We start from the raw sequence: 21,453 nt of genomic DNA, 5'->3' as shown, positions 1-21,453 counted from the left end.
TCGGTGTTGCTAAACACACCCTCTTATTTCAAACCTAACTCAATCCATTTGGGAAGAGACAGGCAGGGGAATGAGGCCTTTAATAAGCATCTCAGCAAGGTGTCCCATAAGCAGCTTTCTGGACATTGTAGCAATATGAACATTCAAATCTGGAGTCTAAATCAAGAGAAGGACTCGGGCCGTTAGGTAATACGGTAGACCATAACCCGCTTCCACACATAGCTGTGATCTGAAAGCTGGACCTAAGTTAACAGGATGTTCTGCTCTCACTTTGGCCAAATAAGTAACAGAAGTCATCAGTATCAGTCACACTTGTATTTGCCAAACTGGAAGGAGGCCCAGACAGGGAGGTCAGTTGTCACTCTTGGCAGTGGGTGAAGGCAGTCGAAGGCCAGCGGTGCTGTGAGCAATGGCCCCTCACCTCTTTTTCAGGTTCAGGAGATTGGGGGCCGACACCTTGACTTTGCCTGGAATATTTCTGGACAGGTCTGTATCCTGTAGAAGAGAATCACACAATTCCATCTTGATCAGCTGTACATGCACAGAGCAAAAGCTTGGTTCTGTTAGCAGGAAACTTGGTAAGGAAAAAACCACACAAACTGGCTCCAAAAGCAGACGCCACCTGCTTTCAGCCAAAGCTGCAGACCTGCCCCCTGCCCAGAGAAGGGGCTTCTTACCTTGACGCTGCGAAAGAGATCCTTCTCTCTCGGGGTCGCCTCCTTGGACTGCATGAAATTGTGCAGAGCCGTTTTTGCAGCTGTTGGAAAGACAGGAGGCACAGATTTATGTGGGGGCCATAAGCAGAGACAGAAATGTACCAGTTTGTTCACTTAGAACATCCTTGCTAGCAGGTTCACCGCGGCCACCACCCAACTGACGGATTATGAGCCTTTCTGCCCACCGTGGAAGTCAGTGGGCACATTGCAGGCCAAAGGGGGAAAAGCACCCCAAGCTTGCTTACCTGGAGATGATTCTCAAATCACTACAGAGGACAGGTGAGTGGTTGTTTGCAAGCCGGACAGATTTCTGGGCTACCCATCTTTCTACAGCAGTGAAAGGGAACCTCCAGATTTGCAGCCAAATGGGGCCCACCAGGCCTCCCCATTTGGCCCACAAGGCTGTTTGGGGGAAGTCAAGCTCACCTGATGCCAGACATGACTGGCTGTTGGGTGCCTGGGGACACCGCAGAAGGGATTTTGCAGGTGGACAGGAAAACCAACCAGTCAATCATATGATGTGATAATGACATTGAGAGATTGGAGTGTAAGCATGAAATTTGGCTCCTGAAGTTACCGTATTTTTCACTCTATAAGACGCACTTGTGTGTGTATGCATCTGATGGAGCGAATGCAGACTGCGTGGCTAAGCCAGAAGCCAGAACAGCAAGAGGGATCACTGCGCAGCGCTCCCTCTTGCTGTTCTAGCTTCTGGCTTAGCCCCTCTGTCCCTTCCCCCACCTCCTGGAAAAGCCCCCAAGAGCTGCACTCCCTTTAAAGAGCCACACGGAGCGTGTGTGCGGCTCTTGGGGAAAAGCCCGCAAGTGCCGCACACACGCTCCTCACGGCTCGTGAAAGGGAGTGCTGAGCAGAGCCTGGGATGCATACAGGCTCTGTTCAGCGCTCCCTTTAAAGAATATTTTTATCCTTGCATTCCCCCTCTAAAAACTAGGTGTGTCTTATGGTCAGGTGTGTTTTATGGAGCGAAAAATACGGTAAGAAAAATACACTCAAGTTTCCCGAGTAATGCTGCCCTGCAGAATTTTTGTGTGTGCAATTGAGCCACTGGCTAGAAGAACAAAAAGGAGCTGGTTTGAAACGCAACGGAGAGCATACAATACCTTTGCCCTTCTTCTGTGTGCCAGGTGTCAGCTTGACTTTGTATCTTTAAAAAGAGAACAAGAACAAACACAAGGTTTAATCGGAGGCCCCTTTTACGAGGGGCAATGCCAAAGGGGCCAAGAGTTGCTGCCACTCACTTGTGGTTGGTCATGGTGGTGTAAGGGGCACAGAATGGGATGGCGAAGAGGAGAATGTCTTCCAGGTGGGGCTGCCCAGTCAGAGAATCATACAGCGTCTCTCCTTCCTGAAACAGAACAGAGGAGATGGGAGCAGAGGCTGCGAAGGGAGAGGGGTGGGCATGCCTGGTTCTGGGGAATTTTCTGTACTTTATCCTTTCTGGCAAATCCTTTAGACACAGACGCATTCAAGCCAGCTTTCTTGGGGTAAAAACAAGCATACCGTTCCTGCTGGCTTGACAGATTTAATGGACTCTTCACAGTTTTAACTTTGTAATTCATTTCTTTTTGTATGTGCCGCACCATATTTTCAAATGGGGTGGTGGTGGTTTATACAGTCTTTAAAGACTCCCCATTGGCCGGATGGATGTAACCAAGTTTTCTTTATAGCTTTTTGCAGCCATTCCATATTTCACTCAAATGCTCCCATGTAAGAATCTTAATCCTGCCAACCTAGCAGTTCAAAAGCACGTCAAAGTGCAAGTAGATAAATAGGTACCGCTCTGGCGGGAAGGTAAACGGCGTTTCCGTGCGCTGCTCTGGTTTGCCAGAAGCGGCTTAGTCATGCTGGCCACATGACCCGGAAGCTGTACGCCGGCTCCCTCATCCAGTAAAGCGAGATGAGCGCCGCAACCCCAGAGTCGGCCACGACTGTAGGTCGGTCCCTGCTCCTGCCAACCTAGCAGTTCGAAAGCACGTCAAAGTGCAAGTAGATAAATAGGTACCACTCCGGCGGAAAGGTAAACGGCGTTTCCGTGCACTGCTCTGGTTTGCCAGAAGCGGCTTAGTCATGCTGGCCACATGACCCGGAAGCTGTACGCCGGCTCCCTCGGCCAATAAAGCGAGATGAGCACAGCAACCCCAGAGTCGGCCACGACTGGACCTAATGGTCAGGGCTTCCTTTACCTTTACAAATCTTAAACTGACACTAAGCTATTTCCAGAGCCCACTGGATGAAGAACATGTGGCATTCATTTTATAAAACAAAGGAAGGAACCTCCTTCAGTCTTTTTGGCAACAGGCTATCTGTGAGTGGCTCGTCACCAGGTGAAACTCAACAGAAATAAGAGAAAAGGGTTTGGAGAATACACTGCGCTGATGATTCCTCGCATCAATGTGGGGGGGTGGGGGGGCAGGGAGAACACGTTCCGAGGAGGGATCTTCATGTTCCCTCCCCAAGCCACAGCTCTCTTACATTCAGGATACGACAGATGTGACCGAGTCAAAGCACTTCCAACATTGCCCCAGAAATTTTGTATTTACCTCGTTCCCCAGCTGATCCTGGTCCTGATCGTCCTGCAAAAGTCAACGTAAGAATGTAAGAAAGTAAGAGTCCTGCTGGATGAGGCCAATGGACCACATAGCCCAGCGTCCTGCTCTCACAATGGCCAACCGGATGGTTGTAGGAGGCCAGCAAGCAGGATTTGAGCACAAGAGCAACTCTCCCCTCCTGTGGTTTCCAGCAACTGGCGTCCAGATGCATCGCTGCCTCTGATTGTAGAGGCAGAGAGTAGACATTGGGGCCAGGAGCCATTGGCAGCCTTCTCCTCCTCCATGAATTCGTCTAATCCTCTTTTCAAGCCATCCTGGTTGGTGGCCATCACTGCCTCCTGTGGCAATGAGTTCCACAGTTTAACTATACGCTGCATGGAGAAGTCCTGTCTTCTTATCTATCCTGAATCTTCCAACACTCAGCTGAATTGGATATTGAGGAGTTCTATTGTTATGAGAGGGAGAAAAACTGCCCTCTTTCTCTGTGCTATTTCATAAACTTCTATCATATTGCCTCTTGCTTGCCTTTTCTCTAAACTTAAAAGTCCTGAACGCTGCAACCTTCCTTCGCTCGAAATTATCAATCATCTTGGTGGCCCTTTTCTCAACGTTTTCCAACTCTACCATATCCTCTCTGAGTTGAGGCGACCAGAACTGTACATAGTCTTCTAAATGTGGTTGCTCGAGAAGATTTGTATATAATGGCATTATGATACTGGCAGTTTTATTTGCAATTCTTTTCCTAATGATCCCTTGCATGGAATTTGCCTTTTTCACGGCTGCTGCACACTTGGCTGACATCTTCACTATGACCCCAAGGTCTCATTCATTCGTGGTCAATCACCATGAACGTTTATGTTAAATTTATGTTTTTGGCCCCTCCATGTATCTACCCCTGTTTACATTGAATTGCACTTACCTACCATTTTACTTCCCATTCACTCAGCTTGGAGAGGTCCTTTTGGAGCTCCTTGCAATCTCATTTTAAGAAGTGACTCCTAACTCTAGATCGTTTATGAACAAGTTAAACTTCACAGGTCCCAGTCCTGATCCCTGGGGGACTCCACTTCCTACTTCTTTCCATTCAGAGAACTGTCCATTTATTCCTGCTCTTTGCTTCCTGCAACTTAGCCAAGTCCTTATCCACAAGATGACTTCTCCTCTTATTCCTTGACTGCTAAGCTTACTCAAGAGCCCTTGGTGAGGTACTTTGCCAAAAGCTTTTTGAAAGTCCAAGTAAACAATGTAAGCCGGATCACCTCTGTTGATATGCTTGCTGGCACTCTCAAATAACTAGGTTCGTGAGACAGGACTTTCCTTCGCAGAAGCCATGCTGGCTCTGCTTTAGTGGGGCTTGTTCTTCTATGTGCTGGGTTATTTTATCTTTAACAACACTCTCCACTAGTTTTCCAAACATTAAGGCAACAGGCCTGCAATTTCCAGAATGGCCTCCTGAATGCCTTTTTTAAAAATTGCATTACATTGCCGGCTTACCAGTTGTCAGGTGTGGGGGCTGATCTGTTACATATAAGTTAACATATTTTTGTGCAAAGATCAGAAATTTCACATTTGAGTTCCTTGAGAACTCTGGGGTGGATGCCATCCAGGTATGACGATCTGTCAATTTTTATTTCGTCTATTAGGCCTGGAACTTCATCTCTTGCCACCACAGTCTCAGTTCTTTAGACTTGCCTCCTGCAAAGGTTAATCCAGGCTCTGATATTTGCCCTATATCCTCTGTTGTGAAGACAGATGCAAAGAAATCATTTAGCTTCTCCGCAATCTCTTTATCCTCCTTTACAACTCCTTTGACTCCCTAGCCATCCGAGGAACCAACTGCCCCCCTAGATGGTTTTCTGCTACTAACATATTTAAAGAACTTCCTGTTGTTGGTTCTTCAAAGCTTTTTTTAAAGCATCCCTTTCTATCTGCACTTCCTTTGCCAGATTGGTGTTCCTTTGTGTTCTTTTCATATGGACAACACCCTTTTTGCCTCCAATAGCTTCTCTGACTCTGCCTGGGGTCCAAGCTGGTGGGGTCTCTTGGCTCTCACAGTACCTTTTCCTGATCTGCTGGATACACTAGAGTGTCCAATATTGTGGTCTTAAACAACTCCCAGGCGTTTTGGCAATTTGAACCTCTGTCTTTTAACCTCCTCTTTACCAATCTTCTCTATTGGGAAAAATTTCCTCTTGAAATCAAATGTGACCATGCTGGATTTCCTTGGCCATTTGCATCTACACTGATGCCTCAGGTTAAGTACTTAATTTGTTCCGGAGGTCCGTTCTTAACCTGAAACTGTTCTTAACCTGAAGCACCACTTTAGCTAATGGGGCCTCCTGCTCTGCTGCGCGCCGGAGCACGATTTCTGTTCTTATCCTGAAGCAAAGTTCTTAACCTGAAGCACTATTTCTGGGTTAGCGGAGTGTGTAACCTGAAGCGTATGTAACCTGAAGCCTATGTAACCCGAGATACCACTGTATATTTGGCTCAGCAACACTTATATCTCACACCTGGGCGCCACTCAAAATTAAGTCGAGGGTCGCGGTTCTAACACCAACTGTTAGTGCACAGTCAATTATTATTATTATTATTATTATTACTATTATTATTATTATTTGGGGTATCTAGAAATTTTGCCCCTTTGTCACGACTGGAACACATATCTAGCCAGTCTACATGAGGTGCTTGAAATCACCCTCTACTACTCCTTTTTTGGATGCTTCCTTGATTTCATTCATCATCTCAAGGTCTCCTTGAACATTTTGATCAGGGGGGTGATAGCACATCCCCAGGACTAAATTACAGTGGTGCCTCGCAAGACGAAAAGAATCCGTTCCGCGAGTCTTTTCGTCTTGCGGTTTTTTCGTCTTGCGAAGCAAGCCCATTAGTGGATTAGCGCTATTAGCGGCTTAGCGGATCAGCTGATAAGCGGCTTAGCGGCTTAGCGGCTTAGCGGATCAGCTGTTAAGCGGCTTAGCGGCTTAGCGGATCAGCTATTAAGCGGCTTAGCGGCTTAGCGGATCAGCTGATAAGCGGCTTAGCGGCTTAGCGGATCAGCTGATTAGCGGCTTAGCGGATCAGCTGATTAGCGGCTTAGCGGATCAGCTGATAAGCGGCTTAGCGGCTTAGCGGATCGGGAAAAAGGGGGGGGAAGGAGAAAAACCCCACAGGAACTCGCAAGACATTTTCGTCTTGCGAAGCAAGCCCATAGGAAATTCGTTTTGCGAAGCACCTCCAAAACGGAAAACCCTTTCGTCTAGCGGGTTTTCCGTCTTGCGAGGCATTCGTCTTGCAGGGCACCACTGTACTCCTGATTATGTGCAGGTGTCCAGCCCCTTTTGAGATTTCTAGCTTGCTGGACTCAGTGCTGTCTTTGATGTAGAGTGAAACCATCTCAAGCAACTCGCTGAGTCTTCAGCAAAAAAATGGGGGCAGGGGGAGAAAGGTGCAAAGAAGCCCAGCTTTCGGGAGGCCCAGAAGCTGGAAAATAGAGAAATCTCACTCAGTGTGGCTGTTCACTGCTTTGAATCTGGTGACTGGGTTTTTAAAACTGCCTGCTTTTGTTACTGTACTACTACTGGGTAGTAACCAACTACTACCCATTGATTCCTGCATTGCAGCAGGTTAGACTAGATGACTTTCGGGGTCCCTTCTAATTCCATGATTCTGAATCCTGCTCAGAGTACGCCCAGTGAAATCAAGAACACGAGAAGAGCCTGGATCAGGCCAATGGCTCATCGAGTCCAGCATCCTGTTCTCACAGGAGCCAACCGGATTCCTCAATGGGAAACCAGCAAGCAAAATTCGAACACAACAGTCCTCTGTTGTGCCCTCTCTTCCACTCCAATTTCAATGAGTCTGTTCTGAGCTGAATACCCCCCGCGTCTTGTATGTCTTAAGTCTATATTTTTGCATTCGTCAAATTACCTGAAGGAGTGTCTCCACCCCCATTGCTCTGCCCTAAGGTCCAGTGCCGAGGGCCTTCTTGCGGTTCCCTCCCTGCGAGAAGCAAAGCTACAGGGAACCAGGGAGAGGGCTTTCTTGGTGGTGGCGCCTGCCCTGTGGAATGCCCTCCCAGCAGATGTCAAAGAGATAAACAACTACCTGACATTTAGAAGACATCTGAAGGCAGCCCTGCTCAGGGAAGTTTTTAATGTGTGACATTTTAATGTATTCTTAATCTTTGTTGGAAGCCGCCCAGAGTGGCTGGGGAAACCCAGCCAGATGGGTGGGGTACAAATAATAAATTATTATTTATTTATTTATTTATTTAGGTGTTTGCATAATATGTTCCAAAAAACAAGCAATGCAATGCAAAGAACAAAGGGGAGATAAATGAGTTCTTGTAAGACACTTCCTGTCTATCTTTAGATCAGCATCAGGATCCGTCAGTCCCTGTTCCCTCCACCAGCAACAAAACATGAACAGATCCAAAACGGGCCTTTCGAGAAACAAGAGGGGAATCCTGGCCTGCCTGGGAGAACCCCAAGATTCTCAGAAGCGCGACAAATATTTCAGGACCAAAGAAATAATGAGGCGAAGGGGGCGGGCAGAAGAGAATGTGCAAACCCCAGAGAGGACTCAACATGCCGAGCAGCAACAGATTAGGAAGCACCAGTTAGAAGAAACAGGAAAACAGGGAGTGGGGAGGGGAGATTTCTCACCTTGACCCCTGAAACGACAGCAACTCACCCTTCGCCAACCTGGTGTCTGCAAGATGTTGTGGGGCTGCTACTCCCATCAGCCTGGAGGGCACCAGGTTGGCAAAGGGGGAAGTACCTGGGGGAGGGCTGGTTCCAAGGGAGAAAAGCCTGCAGTACTTAGAATGGGGGCAGGAGGAGTCTCTGCCTTCTATAGCAGCCGCCTCTTATTTATTTATTAAAATTTATATACCACTTGATTGTAAAAAAAGAAGCAAGAAAACTACCAGTTAAAAAGAACACATTAAAGTATTCAAAAGACAGAACCAGCAATGAGCTAAAAACAGGCTAAAATGCATATCAACGTTCTACAAGTGCGGGCAGGTTTGTCTAAAAGAAAATTGTTTCTAGCAGGTACCGAAAAGAACACAGCAAAGGCCCCTGCCTAACATCATGTTACAGGATCTGGCAACTTCTGTTTCAGTGTATCTGAAGAAGTGTGCATGCACACGAAAGCTCATACCAAGAACTAACTTAGTTGGTCTTTAAGGTGCTACTGGAAGAAAATTTTTTTTTTTGTTTTGATCATGTTACAGGAATTCTGAGGTCTTACATATATATAAAATAAATGTTCATAAACGTACGAGGCAAACACATACGTAAGTATATAAACCACGTGTCTGAAATAGTACAGGAGAGCAATCCTGAAACCATTTTGACTCTCCCAAATTGACCTCAAATATTTCTCTGCAAGGAGGGAGGCAATGGGAAAATTTCCTCCCCTTTGTCTCTTTGCTCACAAATCCTGTCTTAAGGGTGTATCTGTGTCTGAATAGGGTGCGCCTGTGACCTGGATTCAGGAACTGAATATTTACCATCACCAAAGAATGGCCAGGATGCCCAGGTAAAAGCAATCAGTGACCATTATCAGGTATCCTGGCAGACAGGATTTCTGCTGTAGACCACCCCTTCAGTGATATATGTAGGAAGTTTTTTGAGGGTGGTCTTCAGCTACAGGGGAGGCAATTTTCAAATGTCTATATAAGGGCTTGCACACCATTTTTCTGGGTTCCTCCTCCCTCTTTCATGTGGTGAGTGAGCACCCTGTTGCAACAATTTAATAAAGATCAGGCTTACTAGCTGCTTTGCTTCTCAATATTCTCTGGTTGGTCTCTGTTATTTGTCTCCTACCAATAGAGAACCTACAGGAGGACTCTATTAGTGCTCTTGGGTACCCTATAAGGGAAAAGGAGCATTTTTTTCCTTATAACAATTGTTAGGCAGGGAGTTTCAAAGTGCAGGTACCGCCAAACTAAAACATTGGTTTCTTACAGACGTGGCACCTGCAGTGGTGCCCCTTACACAGACTTAAGGGATCGAGTGGGAGCCTGTGGGATCAGGCGATCTCGCAGGAAAACTGGTCCTAAGTTGTTAGGGGCTGTGGCGTTTGCCTCCTAGGATGGGTCATAAGGAAAGGGTTGAAATAGGTGTGATGTGATTGGCCAGTGAGAATGCAAGGGCGGAATAAAAGTTAAGAGTGGGAGGTTTTGAAAGTCAGTCGAGTTGAGTTGAGTTGAGTGAAGTTGAGGTTTGGGAGTTGAAGAAGGAAGAGGGAGGAATAGGCAGTGGGTTGGTAGAGCTGTATTTTGAGAGAGTGAGAGGAATTGTTAGGTGGAGTCAGATAGATAGTTGGAATAATCAGTTTGGAGTTGTTAGGAACTAAGATAAGAAACTGCCAAGTAAAATTACTGTATTTTTCGCTCCATAAGACGCACCAGACCAAAAGACGCACCTAGTTTTTGGAGGAGGAAAACAAGGAAAAAAATATTCTGAATCTCAGAAGCCAGAACAGCAAGAGGGATCGCTGTGCAGTGAAAGCAGCAATCCCTCTTGCTGTTCTGGCTTCTGGGATAGCTGCGCAGCCTGCATTCGCTCCATAAGACGCACACACATTTCCCCTTACTTTTTAGGAGGGAAAAGGTGAGTCTTATAGAGCAAAAAATACAGTAACTGTAACCATAAGCTTGTTCCTGCATTTAAAAATAAACTTGATTTATGTTAACAACTGACTGGACTCCGTGTGTCCCCGTGAGATACGGGGTGGTGGTAGCGAAGAAGGCAATAGACCGTCAAACGTCCGGGGGCCCTGTGTGTGATCGCCACAGGGGCTTTGTGCGCTAACAGGGACAGGTTCTCTCTCGACGGCTTACCTTCTCGTCCAGGTGCTCCTCCAAAGCCACGTCCTGCAAGTCGAGGGCCACGTGCTCTATCGTGACCCCCTCTCCCCTCCGGCCCCCTCGCGGCTTCTGGGGCTGCTTCTTTGAAGAATCCGGACCACCCTTCCCTTTCTTGGCTTTCCTCGGCTTCTCTTCTTTGCTGGACCCTGCAGACTGGGTTGGGCGCAAACAAGCGGCGTTAGAATTCGAGACCCGACACAGGAGGCAAAGGGGAAATACATTTATTTTCTCTTTCTCTCCACCCCCCACCCCAGAACGTAGGCCACAGACAAGGCCAGATTAATACCTTTGAGAGGCCTTAACCACTTAAAAAGTTTTTGGTGCTCCCATACATGTCCAATTCAAAATATAAACAATAATAAACAGCAAAATGAAATTTTATTTTTCAAAATGAAACAAAACCTACAGTAAGATGGAAAATAATGTTTATTTTGGTATGCTTCCATTTTACTTGTATTTGAAACATTTTCTACTACTTTTTATAATTGCAAGGTTTTTGATCAGATCCTCAGAACTAATCTTACATAACACGTCTGCTTCTATGCTTAGCAGAGATTATGATAATGATAATAATTTTATTATTTATGCCCCACCCATCTGGCTGGGTTTTCCCAGCCACTCTGAGTGGCTTACAAAATATATAAAGCATAATAAAGCATCAAACATTAAAAGTTTGCCTTCAGGTGTCTCCTAAAAGTTGTATAGTTCTTTAACTCCTTGACATCTGAAGAGGGTGTTCCACGGGAATACGGCATCCAGCCTGCCTTGTTGAACATTTATTCTGTTGGGATTTTTTAAATATGCTTCAGCTGAGAAAATGAATGCTCAGCTGGGCAATTTGTGACCATTAATGTTAAAAATATACGAAAGCAAATGTCAGCATTTGGAAAACCACATTCAATATTGTCCGAATCTTGTTTTCACTTTTTTCGTTACACTGAACGTATGACACACATACAAGCTGAGCTGAGAAATTTGCGTCCAAGTTCTCAGGTATCAATCAGTTGGGTATCATACAAGTATCAGTCCGTTTTTGACAACACTGAGAATAGTTTTCAATTTCAAAGAAATCTCTCTGCTATTTCTTTTTTTGTGGAACCTGGTTCAGCTACACCGTATGATCCATGGTAAATCCAGCAATGGAAAATTCCAGTTTTCCATTGATGCCCTAAGCATGTGCTTATTCTGCTTCACGATTAATCCAGCCGTGGACACAGAAGAGCTGCCTTACCCTGCGCCAGGCCACTGGGTCCACCCTGCTCAGTACTAACTCTCTGGGGTTTTTGGCAGGACATGGATGCTTTAGCTGGGATTCCTGCATTGCAGGGGGCTGGACTAGATGACCCCTGGGGGTCCCTTCCAGCCTTACAATTCTATGATCTCTCCCAGCCCTACCTGGAGAGCCGCTGGGGGTTGTACCAGAGACCTTCTGCATGCAAGAAAGATGCTCTAGCCTCTGAGCAGCTGCAAAGGCCCTTCTTCCCCAGGTAAAGAGAGACCCAGCCCCTTTCCGCCTGACTCACCCCCAGCAGCTTCATGATCAGCTCCCGCTCTTCTTCGTCCTGGTCCTTGTACTTCTCCTTGATCTTCTTCAGTTTACTCTGCAGAAGAGAGAGGGAAGGAGAAGAGTTGAGCAGCTTTTCCCACAGACAGGGCGCTCTAGGCTCCTCCACAGCACTCGTTCCGAATGCGGCACCCAACTCGGTCTGGATCCGAGCCATTTCATTCATTTTACAGTGGTACCTTAGTTCTCAAACGCCTTGGTACTCAAACAACTTGGAAACCAAACCCTGCAAACCCGAAAGTAAGTATTCCGGTTTGCGAACCTTTTTCGGAAGCCGAACATGCTCCGTTTTGAGTGTTACGCATCCGATTTGAGTGCCACACTTCCGCTTTGAGTGTTACACTGAGGTCTGTCTTGTTTTGCCATTTATTTTGCGTTTTTGTTTTGTGGCTTCTTTGTTTTGTTTTTGTAACTTTGTGGAACCCAGCTCAGCTACTGATTGATTGACTGATTGATTGATTGTGTGTCTGCAGTACATTGTTTATTGCTTTCATTTTATGGATCAATGGTCTCGTTAGATAGGAAAATGCATGTTAAATTGCTGTTTTAGGGGTTTTTTTAAAGTTTGGAACTGATTAATCCATTTTGCATTACTTTATATGGGAAAGTGCGCCTTGGTTTTGGAACACTTTGGTTTTGGAACGGACTTCTGGAACGGATTAAGTTTGAGAACCAAGGTACCGCTGCATTTGTCAATATTTAAACACTGCTTGACTGTAAGAGAAACCCTCAGAGCGGTTTGCAGAAAGACAAAACAATAAAACTGAGACAAATTTGAAGCAATGCTTTAAACCAGGCCAAAGCTAAAATGCTATTTTCTAAACACCTGGGCACGCTTGTCTAAACAAGAACGTTTTTAGCAGGTGCCAAGAAGGGGAAAGGGAAGGCAGCTGCTTGACCTCAAGAGGCAGGGAGTTCCAAAGTGCAGGCGGCAGGCAAAATAGGCTAACTCTACAGCTCTGCAATGCCCACCTTCTGTCCCCTCTTCATGGGCTGCTGGGTCCCTGCTGAATTCTTGCCGGCACTGGGAGGAGGCGCTGGGAGCTGAGGGCCGTCGTCCTCTTCCTTCCCCTTGGGCGGGTCTGGATCCTCTGGGTCGCTTGGCTTCCTCTTCTTCATTTCCCTGGAGGGAAGGCAGGGGGCCTGAGACCTGTGGTCCCCAAACTGGGCAACAGCGACCCCTTAGTGACGTCTTCCTTAGCAGGTTGCAGCTATTCCGAATAAAGCTTTTTATAAGGTAGGGCAGGGGACACGGGGGAACAAGAGGGCAGGGCCCCCCCAAAAGCTTGGAAACCACTGCCTTAGACCATTCAAGGTCTCAGAGAATAATGGCTGATGAAGATGATGGACAGTGCCGAAATGGTGAGATTGACTGGGAAAATCAGAAACCAGGAATAGAAAAATTTCAAGGAAAATGGGAAAAAATTATAATGTACTTAAGAGAACACTGTAAACAACTGAAAACTTTGGCAGGATTTGAGTAAAGCTTGTAATGTACGAAAAAATATGGAAAAATGGACTATTATTTTTTTTAGCAATTTAGAGAAAATAAGGTAAGCAGATGAAAAAAGAAAGATAATGAAAACCAGGGAAGGACGGAGGGAGGTCAAGGGATCCAGAGAATCCTAAATGAGGAGGTGAATGATGTGTTTGGATTTAAATTTGCAATGTAAAACTTAATAAAAATATATTTTAAAAAAAGAAAAAGAAAAAAAGACCATCCAAGGGCTCAGAGTCCGACCAGCTGCTTGGCTTCAAACTCAGCCAGGAGGCACCAACCAGCAGCTGAGAGAAGAGCCACTGTCAGGGGGGCATATCAAACCGCTCCCCATGGTTGACTTCATCTCCTCCGTGCCTCTGCCACCCCCTTCCTCCTCTACATGGTGATGGTGTCAATGGTCCCCCCTACCCACCCACTGCCTGGACAAGACTAATTTTTGCACTTGTGAATGGCCACTGCCTTCTCTTCCCAATTCTTCTCCACCCCAGTTTACATTTTTTGCTGCTGCTTTAGCAGGGGCGGGACACGGGTGGCGCTGTGGGTTAAACCACAGAGCCTAGGGCTTGCCGATCAGAAGGTCGGCGGTTCAAATCCCCAGGACGGGGTGAGCTCCCGTTGCTCGGTCCCTGCTCCTGCCAACCTAGCAGTTCGAAAGCACATCAAAGTGCAAGTAGATAAATAGGTACCGCTCCGGCGGGAAGGGAAACGGCGTTTCTGTGCGTTGCTCTGGTTCGCCAGAAGTGGCTTAGTCATGCTGGCCACATGACCCGGAAGCTGTATGCCGGCTCCCCCGGCCACTAAAGCAAGATGAGCGCCGCAACCCCAGAGTCGGCCACGACTGGACTTAATGGTCAGGGGTCCCTTTACTTTTACCTTTACTAGTCACTAGGGACGCAAATGGCGCTGTGGGTTAAACCACAAAGCCTAGGACTTGCCAATCAGAAGGCTGGCGGTTCGAATCCCCGTGATGAACGCCACGACGGGGTGAGCTCCCGTTGCTCAGTCCCTGCTCCTGCCCACCTAGCAGTTCGAAAGCACGTCGAAGTGCAAGTAGATAAATAGGTACCGCTCCAGCGGGAAGGTAAACGGCGTTTCCATGCGCTGCTCTGGTTCGCCAGAAGCGGCTTAGTCCTGCTGGCCACATGACCCGGAAGCTGTATGCCGGCTCCCTCGGCCAATAAAGCGAGATGAGCTCCTCAACCCCAGAGTCGGCCATGACTGGACCTAATGATCAGGGGTCCCTTTACCTTTAGCAGGGGCACCCAAACCCTTCACCTGAGCTGCTTTGCTCAAAGGAAGGAGGAGGCAGGCAGCTTTGGCAGGAGGATGGGTGAGAGGGCCAGTGGGGCAGGGGGACCCTTCAAAGCACAGCCCCTGTTCACACACACACACACACGGACGGACGGCCTCTGTTTGGAGGCTACTGCTAGGAGAGGGAGGAAAAAGGGGACTCCCTCCACGCTGGCACCAGCAGCCAGCAAACCTCAGCCTGGCTCAGTCTGTGCTGCACGTGGCCCTGCAGAAATCTCCTCGGGGAGGGAGAAAGTCAGACCAGCAAGCCAGCCACAAGGCTGAAGACGTCTGCTGGATCACAATGAATCAAATCTCTCAAGCAGCCCTGAAACTGCCGCCCAATGATTCTCACCTCCTCTCCTTGGCTGAGAGGTGCCTCCGGCCCTGAGACTTGCTGTCGCTCTGCAAAGGAGAGAGAAAAGGGAATTAAGACTTGGTCTGTTTCCTCTGGGGCAGCAGGCAAGCGGTACGATCAGCGGCTGGTATCAGGCAAGAGCTTACCAAGTTTGAGACGTCCTCCTTTGGAGCAGGTTTCAGCTGGGATCTGGAAGGAAACGAATAAGTCCTTTGTTAGCAGGAGCTGCCAATCTGGTGTGAGATGTTGGGAAGTGGATGTTGATTATGGGAGAGAAAGTTCCTCCTGATGTTTACTCAGGCTCGCCTTTCTTGTCATCTTCAGTATACCTGAAGGAGCATCTCCACACCCATCGTTCTGCCCGGACACTGAGGTCCAGCGCTGAGGGCCTTCTGGTGGTTCCCTCGCTGCGAGAAGCCAAGGGAACCAGGCAGAGGGCCTTCTCGGTGGTGGCACCTGCCCTGTGGAACGCCCTCTCACCAGATGTCAAAGAGATGAACAACTACCTGACATTTAGAAGACATCTGAAGGCAGCCCTGTTCAGGGAAGTTTTTAATGTGTGACATTTTAATGTATTTTTAATCCTTGTTGGATGGGCAGGGTACAAATAATTAATATTATTATATTATTATTATTATTATTAATAATAATAATAATATGAATCCATTGGCTCAAGTCCTACCCTCTGGAATAGAAGAACAATCTTGCTCCATCTCCTTCAGATATTTGAAGATGGCTATCAGATCTCTTATCCGGGCTAAACATCGGGCCAACTCAACCCTTCATCGTAAGGCCTGATTTCTGGGCCCTTCATTCTCCTGGCCGCCCTCCTCTGCACACCTTCCAACTTGACAACACCCTCCTTAATCTGGCTCCAAGAAACCACTTCCCAGATTTCACTACGCCAATCGCTGCTCACACCCAGCCAAGCTCACAATCCAAACGTTGCTTCGTCCTCCTGAAAGCGACGCACACCAAGCCAAGGTGTGGCTCAGCCTGTCTCGGTTACCTTTGGGACTGCAGGTGCGAGAGGTCAATGGTCGTGTCAGGAAAACGTATCTCTTCCGAGGCCTGAGTTCCTTTGCCCTCCTCCTCCTCTGAGTCTGCATACTCCTCGTCGGACGATCCTTCTGGAGCCAGGGCATGCCCTGCCCCATCCCCAGCCACCTCTTGGTGGGGGGTCTCGGCCGGGTCTTCCTCATCCCCAGCCTTCTCCTGAGGTTCCTCCTTTTCGCCATCACTGCTGCTGCTGTCGTCTCCTTCCGGTGCGTCTTGGAAAAGAAAGTGCAGCTGCATTCTCCAGGGCTTAGAGTCTAACAGCCATCTGCAAGCAGATGTCCTCCAGATACTTTGGACCACAATTCCCACCGTCCCTGACCTTTGGCCATGCCAACTGGGGCTGATGGGAACTGTATTCCAACCTGGACAAACTGTATTCCAACCTGTATTCCAACCTGGACAGGACAGGACTGGGAAATCTCCTGCTGCCTGAAAAGATTTTGCCCTTTCTTCCTATAGTGCTCCTGGACCCAAAACTCTCCCCACCAGAAAGCTTGCATGGGGCCCTCTCTCCCTCTCCAAGGATTCACCAACCTGGTGCCCTGCAGATATTTTGGATTGCTTCCGTGTTCGCTAGGGGGGTGGGAGTCTTCCTCCAAAACATCTCGAGGGCATCAGGTTGGCAAAGGCTGCCGTCTCCCCAGGGCTTTGGTTGATCCAATTTACATCCTGTGCCCTTTTAAAATATGTTTTTTTGGGGGGGCTATTGGGTTGCTGTTTTTATTTTTATTAGGTATTTTGTGGTTTTATATCCTGATTTTTTTTCTTGCCAACAAAGGTCCGTATAGTAAAAGCTATGGTTTTCCTAGTAGTGACGTATGGAAGTGAGAGCTGGACCATAAAGAAGGCTGATCGCCGAAGAATGGATGCTTTTGAATTGCGGTGCTGGAGGAGACTCTGGAGAGTCCCATGGACTGCAAGAAGATCCAACTGATCAATTTTGAAGGAAATCATCCCTGAGTGCTCACTGGAAGGCCAGATCCTGAAGCTGAGGCTCCAATACTTTGGCCACCTCATGAGAAGAGAAGACTCCCTGGAAAAGACCCTGATGTTGGGAAAGATGGAGGGCACAAGGAGAAGGGGACGACAGAGGATGAGATGGTGGGACAGTGTTCTCGAAGCTACCAGCATGAGTTTGACCGAACTGCGGGAGGCAGTGGAAGACAGGAGTGCCTGGTGTGCTCTGGTCCAGGGGGTCATGAAGAGGTGGACATGACTAAACGACTAAACAACAACATCCTGATTTTATTCTGTGAACCATGCTGAGACCCCCGGGTATAGAGCGGTCTATAAATTCTAATAATAATAATAATAAACCTCAAAATGAATATTTTCTATGAAGTTCACTGTGTCAACGGACTTTGTCCCATATCCCAGGGCCACCCCAAGCTCTCCCTGGCAGTATGTGGAGCCCCCGATCACCCCCCTAAACCCACCCCTTTGTCCTCCTACCTAAGGGCTCCATCTCTTCCGCCGCCAGTTCACTGGTGCTGCTGGTCACAGTCTCCATGTCCTCGTCTTGCACTTTGACCTTCCGCTCCCCTTTGTGTCGCCACACGCAGGATTCGTCCACCTGGGGGAGAGAAGGCCATGTGACCACGAGACGCAGGGAGCCCTCCCAGGCACCCATCAAAGCTGAAGCAGGCGGGCTGCACAGGCAGAAGCCACTCACACAAAAAGGGGCCCCGAACGGCCCAACTAATCCAGCAACCTGCTCTTACAGTGGCCAACCAGGTGTTAGGGACCGTGCTGAGGAAGGCTGCACTGAGGAAGAATGGTGGGAGCCTCCCCCTGCTCTTGAATCTTCCCAGGAGCAGGAGGACAATATAGATTTGGAACAGTGGTTTGCAGAGGGACATAGTTCAGAAGGCAGAAGCTGGGAAATACTGGAGGGGAAACATCTAGGAGAAGAAACACTGGGAGAGAGAGGGTTAACAGATTCACTGTCTCCGGAAAGCATCCATCCGCTTTCCCCAAGGTCAAGGAGAGCTGAGAAAGTGGCAGAACAGAAAGCACAGAGGGGACAGGCTCAGATTACAAGACGTAGAAGTGTAATCCTTCTTTTCTTTCCTTCGTTACAGTCACTTTACAATGTAATTTCTTTCTGAGAACCTGGCATATAGATTATTCAAATTACTGTTGGTATCCTTTGAACAATTTTGTGTACTTGATTAATTCTTTTTCATTTTTTATTATTTATCGGTTTTTTCCCTTTTCATATTTTTCCTTTTTATTTTTGAACACTTGGATGTAATGTTTAATTCATGCTTTCTCTGTAATTTTTTAAAAATGCAATAAAGATTGTTTTAAAAATACAAGACGTAGAAGTGACATGGATTAATAAGGACATAGGGGGGTGAAATCCTTAAGTGGGAGCACCGCCATTTCTAGGAGATGGGTTCTTTGTTCTCCCGCTGCGATTATGAAAGTTTCCAACTGGTAAGAAGACTCCCTTTCCTTTGTTCTGCTTATCTACAGCCACGGGGGGAGGGGGGGGAAGCCGGTTCCCTGAAGCCTGACAAGGGAGCACCACAAATAGGGCAAGAGGAAAACAGCAGCTCTCCTTGCCACCTGAAATTCCCAGCATCTGGCATTTAAAGGCACTTACTGCCTCCGAGAGTGGGAGGAGAACACAGCAACTGTTTAATTAGCCAAATGGCGAATAGCCAAAATCGATGCCCTTTTAAACTGTGTGTGGGACCGGGGTATTGTTTTGTTTGTTACTGTGTTGTCTATTTTTGTGTTTTTATAATGTAACCCACCATGTGATCCTCAGGGGAAGGACAGTATAGAAATTTAATTAATAAATATAAATAGATACAACCCCCCCCAAAAAAATCTAGGCCAATCAGGATTGGGGAAGGGCTGAATGTGCACAGGGCTCCTTTCCCATCACTGCAGTTGAGGGTGCAGCAGGATACAGAAGAATCAACGCAGGATTAGTTTTTTTTTAAGAAGGACCTCCAAATAATTGGAGACCAGAAACTGAAGGCACTGTACCTTAAATAAGAAGCTGAAACCCATCATCAGATAGGAAGGAGGGAGAAAATTCTTTTTCCCTGTATAGGAGGAAACGAAAGAAGCAAACTTGCTCAGGGTTTTGTGAACATTCCACTGTTCCGTCCTGCAAGAGGGGAGGAATTCTGCAAAGTTCAGCCGTTTGGGGATCTTGATGTGAAGATGCCCAAAGGGAACAGACAAAACTCTTCCCCTTCCACCCCCAGCTGGACCTGGGGCTGCCCAGCCAGGTATGGATTCCAGGAACCCTCTCTGTGTCTCACCTGGTGAGTCTTACCTCTGACCATGAAGCTTCCAGTTGTCAGGTATTCTCCAGTGGGGGCCGTTTTAGACACCTGCGTGGAATTTATCCAGAGATGTTAATCACACACTGATTTTTGACATCAGGCATGCTCTTTGACTGTACCCTTTTCGGCGCCTGCTAAAAACATTTTAGCCTATCCAAAAATGTAGAACTTTGCTGTATGTATTTTGACTCTGAATTGATTTTAGAATGCATTTCAATTAACTGATTGTGATTTTATGTAAAGTGTGTTATTTTTACTGTTGTTAGCCGCTCTGAGCCCGGCTTCGGCTGGGGAGGGCAGGATATAAATAAAATATTATTATTAATATTATGTTAACTGCTTTGTTAACTGCTTTGAGGGTTTTTACAATTAACCAGTGCATAATTTTTTATAAAATAAATAAATAAGCATGATAAGTACCAGAAAGAGGCGGTTGAGAAGCATAGAGATGTTCCAAAACAGCCTTCCACAATCTTGGTGCCTCCCAGCACAGCCACGGTGACTCATCACCAATATCACAGAATTATATAACGGTAGAGTTGTAAGGGACCACCAAGGATCATCCAGTCCAACCCCCTGCAACCTCTCCTTAAAAACCTCCAAAGAAGGAGAGTCTTACACCTTCCAATGGAGTCTATTCCACTCTTGAACAGTTCTTATGGTCTGAAAATTCTTCCTAACATTGAATGGGAGTCTCCTTTCTTATAAATTGAATCCATTTCTACGCCCTTTCTCCCTTGATGTGTTATCAATTTCATTGGCTATGCTTCATCAAGTTTGGAAAAAATATTCTTTTTAAAATGCAAAGTTAAGCCAAGCCACACCCCTCTCAGTTTTTATGTGAACCACCCTGAGACCTCCAGGTATAGGACGGTATAGGTAGGTAAAAGTCAAGGACCTCTGGACAGTTAAGTCCAGTCAAAGGTGACTATGGGGTTGCGGCTCTCATCTCCGCTTTCAGGCTGAGGGAGCTGGTTTTAGTCCATAAACAGCTTTCTGGGTCATATAGCCAGCATGACTAAACCCTTCTGGTGCAACGGGACACCATGACGGAAACCAGAGCGCACGGAAACGCTGTTTAGCTTCCCTCCTCAGTGGTACATATTTATCTACTTGCACTGGTGTGTTTTCAAACTGCCAGGTTGGCAGGAGCAGGGACTGAGCAGCAGGAGCTCACCCCGTTATGGGGATTTGAACTGCCGACCTTCTGATCGGCAAGCCCAAGAGGCTCAGTGGTTTAGACCACAGCGCCACCCGTGTCCCTAGGGCGGTATATAAGCTCAATGCATAATAATAATAACAACAGCAGCCACTCCAGGCCTCATTACCTGATGATGATACACCCACCAGGCGCTAGTGATGACCCGGGCGTCCCAGGCAGCGCTGTAGCACAGGGCCATCGTGCCGGCCTCGGTGAGCGTCCGTGGAGGGATGGGCTCCCCTGGAACAGAAGCAGCGCCAGAAGCAAGTTAGTATCAGGGAACCCCAACACCAAAGAAAACAGCGCTCTCCAAGTTTAGCATTGCTAAAAGTAAACTTTGTAGTCTTCTCAATGCAGTTTGGGCACATTATTTAAGAGATTTGCTCTGTAGCACAGCAGAGGCAAAATCACGAGACTTCAGCCAACATACCTCTGCTTGCTGAACAAAAAGCAGGATGACTTTTTATTTTTAACAATTTCTATACTGCCTCATCTCCACCAAAGTCCTCTGAGCGGTTCACAGCATTTTCAAAAATCAATAAAATTTAAGGTAGAAAAAAAAAGCCCTAAAACCAATCGCCATAATAACGACAGACAGAATTTTGCCCTCTCAAAATTCACTTTCCTGAAAGCATTTACCTGTTGGATTCTTTATGACACAACTGGTCGCTCCGTGGAGGTCAGCGTGCACGTAGATGTCGCCTTACACAGAGGAAGGGAGACAGAGAGAGGCCAGTGGTGAATATCCGTGCAGTTTTAGTCTAAACCTCTTTTTAAAGCTCACCAAGTTGGTGACCATTACTACATGTTGTAGGAGCAAATTGCACAGGACTCCTTCACACAGAGCGCGGCTGAACTTTATTTAGATAAAGGGTAAAGGGACCCCTGACCATTAGGTCCAGTCGTGGCCAACTCTGGGGTTGCGGCGCTCATCTCGCTTTACTGGCCGAGGGAGCCGGCGTACAGCTTCCAGGTCATGTGGCATGCATGACTAAGCCGCTTCTGGCGA

The 21,453-nt window shown here is 47.2% G+C and overlaps 1 protein-coding gene across 2 annotated transcripts in view; it reads right to left on the bottom strand.

Moving 5' to 3' along the window:
• Positions 1–65: 65 nt before the first annotated feature.
• The window catches only part of NEMF (nuclear export mediator factor), a 38,910-nt gene continuing 17,522 nt past the window's right edge, over positions 66–21,453 (bottom strand). Inside the window, exons 18-33 of one of the 2 annotated variants that reach the window (XM_083611497.1) lie at positions 21,084–21,146; positions 20,572–20,684; positions 19,234–19,291; positions 18,939–18,997; positions 17,391–17,511; positions 15,889–16,150; positions 15,026–15,068; positions 14,877–14,926; positions 12,703–12,853; positions 11,690–11,767; positions 10,140–10,319; positions 3,278–3,310; positions 1,976–2,082; positions 1,838–1,881; positions 678–757; positions 66–495 (exon numbers count right to left, since the gene is read on the bottom strand). In XM_083611497.1, the coding sequence (XP_083467623.1) occupies positions 418–495; positions 678–757; positions 1,838–1,881; positions 1,976–2,082; positions 3,278–3,310; positions 10,140–10,319; positions 11,690–11,767; positions 12,703–12,853; positions 14,877–14,926; positions 15,026–15,068; positions 15,889–16,150; positions 17,391–17,511; positions 18,939–18,997; positions 19,234–19,291; positions 20,572–20,684; positions 21,084–21,146 (1,520 nt within the window). In that variant the 3' untranslated portion in view covers positions 66–417. The remainder of the gene's footprint in view (positions 496–677; positions 758–1,837; positions 1,882–1,975; positions 2,083–3,277; positions 3,311–10,139; positions 10,320–11,689; positions 11,768–12,702; positions 12,854–14,876; positions 14,927–15,025; positions 15,069–15,888; positions 16,151–17,390; positions 17,512–18,938; positions 18,998–19,233; positions 19,292–20,571; positions 20,685–21,083; positions 21,147–21,453) is intronic. The other variant, XM_083611498.1, reaches the window with a different exon arrangement.

The sequence above is a fragment of the Podarcis filfolensis genome (assembly GCF_964270895.1).
Source record: "Podarcis filfolensis genome assembly, chromosome: 1".
NCBI lineage: Eukaryota > Metazoa > Chordata > Lepidosauria > Squamata > Lacertidae > Podarcis > Podarcis filfolensis.
This window is presented reverse-complemented; position numbering and strand designations above follow the sequence as displayed.